Here is a 7,301-nt window from a genome sequence, read left to right as displayed (position 1 = left end):
GCCGCGCTGCCGAGCCCATCGAGCAGTCGGAGCTCGATTGGTACCAGCGGGTCCCGTGCCCGCGGGCGCCATCTTGGAGCTTGGCAGGGGCGATAAGGGCTCTGATAAGGGCAGGCTTAGGGTCTGGGGAAGGAGGGACAATCCCAAATACCAGCACAGGCTGGGGGTGATCTGCTGGAGAGCAGCTCTGCGGGGAAGCACCTGGGAGTTCTGGTGGGTGACAAAGTGACCGCGAGAAGGCGGTGTGTCCTGGCAGCCAGCGATATGCTGGGGTGCATTGGGAAGGGTGGCCAGCGGGCGGAGAGAGGAGATCCTGCCCCTCGGCCCCGTGTGAAACCGGTGATATGCCCGTGAGGCCACTTCTGGAGTGCTGTGTCCAGTTCTGCGCTCCTCAGGGCAAGAAAAACAAGAAGGTCGCGTGGAGGGTAATAAAGATGAGTGGTCCGGAGCATCACTAATGAGAACGGACTGTGAGAGCTGGCCTGTTCATTCCGGAGAGGGGATCTCATTAATGCATACAAATATCTGAAATTGGTGCCAAGAGGATGGTGCCAGTGGTGCCCAGCGACAGAACAGCAATGGCTATGAAGCAGTTTAATCTCAGAGTGAGGAAGCGCTTCTGCACACTGAAAGTGACAGAGCCCTGGAACAGCTGCCCAGGAAGGGCTTGGAGTCTCGCTCTCTGGAGAAAGTCCAAATCCCTTTGAACACGTTTCTATGTCACCTGCTCTGGGTGACCCTGCCTGGGCAGGGAGGTTGGATTGGGTGATCTCCAGAGCTCCCTTCCAGCTGTAACCATTCCCCCATCCTGCCAGTCCTTTCCCGCTCCCCGTTCCGAGGGCGGGGCGGCCGCCGAGCCCCGCGCATGCGCAGCGGCCGCGCCCGCCGCTCCATGGCACAGGCGCGGTCGCGCTGTCTCTGCGGCCGCGGGAGGAGGAGGGGAGGGGAGGAAGAAGATGCCGGGGAAGCTGAAGGTCAAGATCGTGGCGGGGCGCCATTTGCCGGTGATGGACCGCGCCAGCGACCTGACTGACGCCTTCGTGGAGGTTGGCGGCGGGGGGAGCGGGCTGGGCGCGCCGGGCCCGCGCGGCGGAGGCACCTGCCCGGCCCGTGGGGCGCCTCGGTGCCGCCGGGAGGCAGCGGCAGGGCGAGGGGACAGTGAGCTGCACTATCTGGGGTCTGGGAGGGACATCAGCGGGAGCGTCTTCATGGAAAGGGGGATCAGACATTGGAGCAGCTGCCCGGGGAGGCGGTGGAGTCGCTGTCCCCGGAGGTGTTTGGGGCTGGACGTGGAGCTCCGTCCCATGGTGTGGTTATTGTAGTGGTGGTGGTTGGGCTCGGTGGTCTCAGAGGTCGTTTCCAACCTGATTGATTCTGTGATTAGACACACGTTGCGAGGAGGATGGAGAAGTAATAAAATCATCTTTATATAAGTTGTGTTGCTGAATTCATGAGTGGTTTGTAGAGGCTTTACTTTTAAGGCCAATATTCATATTCCTTTTAAAACATTTTAAATACTAAAATATTTAAGAAGGAGGCTTTTAATCAACAAATCGTTAATATTATTTGCGTGTTTAAATCACGTTATTGTACCTAGAGAATCTGACTTCTTTGCAGTCATGTAGTTAACAGGCAGTATATACGGTCTTTATCAGGAAGGGATTGTAAAACAAGTTGAAGTGCAAAATAAGTGGAACTATTTAAGGTCCAGTTTGGATGGAGCTCTGAGCAACGTGATGCAATGAATGACATCCCTTTCTATGGCAGAGGGGTTTGAATGCGATGCACTTTAAGGTCCCCTCCAATACAATTCTTTTTATGATTTCTGTTACACGATCCTTATGTTTTGATTCTTTTTTTCCAATGTGGATGACTTGGAACATTTCAGAAGTATTCCATAGATTCAGGAATCATACTCTCAGAAAAATCAGAGCTATTTAAAAATGATGTGCTGTGAAAATGTGTGTCTTGTACCACAAATAGTGATTGAGGTGTACCACAAATTAGTGGCTGATTAAGGTAGGAAGACAGAATGCCTTTTTAGACCTGTATCCACTGAAAAATATGATAATATTAATATAAAAAAAAGAAATTTGAATATAAATCCTGATTTAATTTGGTGCTTAAAAATTTGGTTGGACTCTAGGGGCATTGCTTAATGGGCAAGTAAGCTGGTACTAAAGTGAAGATGTATTTCAGCTTTTCAGTGGAGCTGAAATAGTACGTAGTTTCATTTTATTACTTGAAACAGTGTTTCACTGTTTTGTCAGCTGTTCCACCAGTCAGGTTTTAATTTTTAAAAGCTTCTCTTGTAGGCTGCCTGTTAATCCAGTTTAAAATTACAATTCTGATACTTGCAAGTAGGAGACAGGGAAAACAGGACAAGGAAATACAGCTCACCAAGTTTCATTTGGCCTGTTTTTACTCTGTGTTAGGAGAAACAGCTCTCCTCTTCTTTGGGTTGCTTGTTCCCAACCCTACTGTTGGTGTAGCAAAATAGACTTTTGAAATTCATATAGTAAAATACTAAGCATAGCAAAACAGGAAGATAAAAATTTTCATTAAGATCAGTTTGCTTGGCTGGGTTAACTTGAAGTTCCCTGAGTGTTTTGGCACAAATCAGGGTACAAATACACAAATGGGGGCCTTGCTTTTAGGATTGTTACTTAGGAACAGTGTGAAGTAACTTCCCTTTCCATTTGTAGAGTAGGCAATACAGCAGGTGAGATTTATTTCAAAATAAATTGAGTTGAAACCATTGGGTTTTTTTCTGTGTGAGATTGCTGAAAAACTTTACAACGCATTTTTCCTTAAATAAAAACGAAAAGCAAATGTTAAGGTTCTAGTTGTTTACTAACCTTAAACTTCCTTCTCACTATTGTAATATAAACTTAAAAGTAGAAAAAAAAACTGAGACAAGGCGTAAGGACTCTTACTTGGCTCAGGTTATGTGAAATTTGGACTTCACTAGCTTGAGTACAGTGATCCTTGTCCCAACTCAGAATATTGTGTTACAATTTCTTCCATAAATGTGCTTTTAATTTTGCACAGTGAACGGTAGTGTGGTGTTTTATTATCTCTACAAGCTTCAATGAGCTAGCTGGTGTACTGGGGAAATTCGGTTATAACTGCCTGGGGCTCTAAAGGAGCTGATTTACTCCCAAGATAATGCGTTCAGATAGTTTGGGTGGAGCTCAGGACTGCTGCATCTTGGCAACTTCTGGAGTCAGAACTGGTATTTAATTGGTAGCTCCCTTACAACCAGTGCTAACATCACTTTATTGTACTTAAGCAAGTGCAAAATCTCTTCAGAGTTGGGAAATGCACCTGTGCAAAATAATCATTACATTATTGAAATGTACAAAGCAGTCACTTAATACTGTCTTCAGCAAAAGTATTAAAGTAATTACTATACAGTTTTCAAATCCAGACCTAAGTTTAGCTTCCAAAATGCACTTTAGACTTTTAAAATATAAAACTGTCAAAATCTACACACCTCTAACTCCAGCATTTCTTTTCTATCAACCTACTCATTATTTTCCTTAAGAATCTTGAATAAATTTTAAAATGTAACTTTTAGTATTTGTAAATACTTGGTATGAGGTGAAGTGCTCATTGTTTTGAGAGGCAGCATTCAGAGAACTGCAAGTGTTTGTAAATGGTTTGGAATGAAAGCTGCAGTGAAATAAAGGCTCTTACATGATGCTGTGTGCCTTCCTGATGTATGGAGCATCAGAGAAATTCAGTTTCACTTTAAAAAAGCAAACAAGAAACCCCCGCAAACCTCAAATGGGCATAACCTGAAATAGATGCCTGTGGAGACCATATGGGTACTGCTGAAGTGGGTTATGATGTGGTTGAAGGTGCAATAAGCAATAAAAATATGGAAAATATTTGATTTTTAGTAGTCCTCTTTCTATATATTTCAAATCCAGTTTGTTTTTATATTTATTTCATCAATTGTCTGTGAAGCTGACTGAAAAATCCTAGAGAGAAGAGTAATAGGTCATAAACTATCAACATTTAGAATATTTTTCCTTATAAAAGGCAAGGAGATTATGCAAAGTGACTTTGAATAGCCAGTATAGTGGTGAGTGATATTTTTGCCTCTCAAATGATTGAGCAGGAAAAGAAACAATTTTAGTAGCATGAAAGGATGAGAGAGAGATTGATTGGAAATGTCATTGATACGTGGATACTGATATATGTAAATTGATTTTAAAAGCCACTCAGTGAAAAGAAAATTACTTGTTGAAATATGTGTTTGAGATTATTTGCATTTGTCAGTTAAATGAGTTTCAAAATTCTTTTATTAATATTTGTAATTGATAATTGAATGCTTGTATTTTTAGGTGAAATTTGGAAATACAACATTTAAGACGGATGTGTATCCCAAATCACTTAATCCTCAATGGAATTCTGAGTGGTTCAAATTTGAAGTAAGTATTTTTTTAAAGTTTGCTTGTAATTATATAGACACTCTGGTTTAGCTGCCGTTAATTAAATAATTGCATTTCAAGCAGAAAATGAATTTTGAGCACTGAAGTGATTTTGTGTTGAAAAGCACAAAGCCTTTTCAGCAAACCCAGCTCCAGTCAGACCTTGTTTGCTGAGGGTGTCTCATTGGCTTTTTAGGAGTGTTTGTGAAGATAAAAACTTGCCAGGTTGAATCCAACCTAAATGTTGTTCTATTAGAAGAGAGAATACTGCAGTAAAGGTGAGGGAAATGTAGCAGGGGTTAGGCTTTTTCAGTAATTATCAGTACAAGTATGTATAAATAAATACATATATATGAAAGTACAGGTATTCTTGCAGTTTCTTTTAATTTTGAGCAAGGAAAGCGAATTGGTATTTGAAGTCTTACATTTGGTTGCAAAGATAATGCACTTGTTAAAGGAGAAAATGGAAAATTCCTATGGGAAGTTAACAAAATAAAGAGCTTGGACAAGAATCACTGGACACTTTCTCTTCCCATTTTCTTATGTAATAATGAGGGCACGTAGCATTTTCTTGTAATTGCTTGTTGCTTTCCAGGATCCAATTTGTTGATGTTATTTGACAGATGCCCTGAACAAGTCTTTACACATTTTTTTTTAGTTACTACATTTTTTTACTACTTAAAAAATGAGGATTATGTTTAGAATAAATTAATTATTAAAACACTGACATGCGTAGTTCTGGTTCATTTGCCGTGCTGTGGGGCAGTATCACAATTCTGCAGACACATCAGTCATCCCATTGCATTAGCAAACTTCATTCTTGGTTTGTGACACTGAACACAAAAAACTGTGAAATGTCTATCTTAGTCCTGAAAGAAAATAGTTGTTATCTGTAGATGGATTATTGCATTTTTTAAGGTGATTGCATGTGTAGAATCACTGAATTTTTACTGCAGGCAGTGTAAAATATCTTCTTTTAAGCCACTGACCAGTGATGAGAATGCCATAATCTTAGCTTCAGAGTATAATAGTCCTCTGAGGACTATCCCTTCTCCCTTTTCCCCCTCCCTTTTCCTCCTTTTCCGCCTTTTCCCCTTCCCCCTTATCAGTATGTATTGTGGAGATAGGTAGACAATCTAGGAAGTATGACTTAAAGTATTGTGGGATTTTAAAATGAATAATCATTGTAATCTTGCTTTTCTGTCCTTCTCCAGTGGCAGCTCTGTTTCCAGGATCTCACTAGTCTTTAAAGGATAAAATCAAAATGAGTGGATATGTTGTTTAGCTTCAGGAAACTGCAATTACAGATTTATCTGTGTCAGGTCACTTCACAACTAACTCTCTTCTGTGTTTGTTTTTCAGCAGTGCTTCCCTGCACATTTTTAAATACTCAGATTCCTGTATTTGCTTTCCAGGTAGATGATGAAGAGCTCCAGGATGAGCCTCTCCAGATCACAGTTCTTGATCATGATACATACAGTGCCAATGATGCCATTGGCAAAGTGTACATAGATATTGATCCTCTGCTCTATAGTGAAGCAGCCACAGTTATTTCAGGATGGTTTCCAATTTATGATACCATTCATGGTAAGATTTGCTAATTTCAAACAGTCCTGTTTGAAATGTAATCTGCTTCTTATAATCTTGTAAGCTGTCTTCAGAAATCTGTAATAACTTTAGCTTTGGAGTTGGAAAACTACTTTCTTGGCTTTTTCTCCCGTTTTTTTCTGACATGAGAGAATTTCTGGCATAGGAGTAAATGCTGGTGCTTGGCAGAATGCCTTCCATAGGACTTGTGACAAGTGGAAAAAAAATCTTCACTAGTTACTGCAAATTTCAGATTAAAAAAAAAAAAAGACTTGGACGTAGTTGTCCAATTACCACCTGTTTGCTAAACAAATGTAATTTTGCTGGAGTTACTTGAAGTGTGCCTTTCTGGGATTTGGGATAAACTTCAATTGAGATGAAGGGACAGGATGTGAGATGCTTTCAACACCATGAAATTCCTTTTTCCTGCAGTGAGTACTCTCAGTGCTAGGTGGATTTCATCAGAATGTCTTGAAGCTATGGGAAAATAAAGTTAATGATACTTTTACTTTTGATTTTAATGAAACAGCCAGAGAGCCAATGTTAGTTTAAAGCAATTAACTTGCTGCTTGAATACCTTAGTGCAGAACATCTCTGTGGCTGCCATTATCCCCCTCGTTCATTATTCAGGGTGAATTAAATGACCTAACAACGTTAAAAGCTAATTATAAATCATGGTTGGGAAATAATTAATGGTGATCTGCAGATGCTCATTATAACTGGTGTGAAGTATTTTTTACATTTACACCAGTTATAGTGAACAGAAATATTGAGAAATATTTCATGTATTTTTAAATTACCTTTTAACCCTATGCACATTTTCCTATCACATGCTTTTTTCTGGAACTAAGTGGTACAAACACTTGTTTCAAGATGTGTACAGCTGCTAAGCTAGAGAGTTAGATTTCTCTATATTTTTTTCAGGTATGTTTGTATTTCACAACTTTTTTCTATTTAATTTAAATTGGAATTCTTATATTTTCATGCTCATAGCCAGAGATTCCAATTATCTTGACTCTTGGCAAACATTAATTGATGCTACCTTAAAAAATAATAATGTTCATAGCTTTGTATTAATTTTTTTTTCACCTTGACAGGATTGTTTATGAAAATATATAAAATATATAAACCTGAGGTGTTTTCTGTTATAATAACTGAAGGCTTCTTTCTACTGGCATTTTGGAAGGGAGATGTAGCTGATTTTATTGCAGTAATATTTGAGTTGAACAACAAATCCAGTGCTGCTGTTTCAGTGTCATATGTGATAAAGTCTTC

The 7,301-nt window shown here is 40.0% G+C and overlaps 1 protein-coding gene across 29 annotated transcripts in view; it reads left to right on the top strand.

The window, feature by feature from the left end:
* Positions 1-881: 881 nt before the first annotated feature.
* The window catches only part of C2CD5 (C2 calcium dependent domain containing 5), a 53,528-nt gene continuing 47,108 nt past the window's right edge, over positions 882-7,301 (top strand). For all 29 annotated transcript variants that reach the window (XM_033057232.1, XM_033057231.1, XM_042779162.1 and 26 more), the window contains exons 1-3: positions 882-1,046; positions 4,353-4,439; positions 5,855-6,026. In XM_033057232.1, the coding sequence (XP_032913123.1) occupies positions 957-1,046; positions 4,353-4,439; positions 5,855-6,026 (349 nt within the window). In that variant the 5' untranslated portion in view covers positions 882-956. The remainder of the gene's footprint in view (positions 1,047-4,352; positions 4,440-5,854; positions 6,027-7,301) is intronic.

Source organism: Catharus ustulatus, chromosome 4 (genome assembly GCF_009819885.2).
Source record: "Catharus ustulatus isolate bCatUst1 chromosome 4, bCatUst1.pri.v2, whole genome shotgun sequence".
In the NCBI taxonomy this organism is placed as follows: domain Eukaryota; kingdom Metazoa; phylum Chordata; class Aves; order Passeriformes; family Turdidae; genus Catharus; species Catharus ustulatus.
This window is presented reverse-complemented; position numbering and strand designations above follow the sequence as displayed.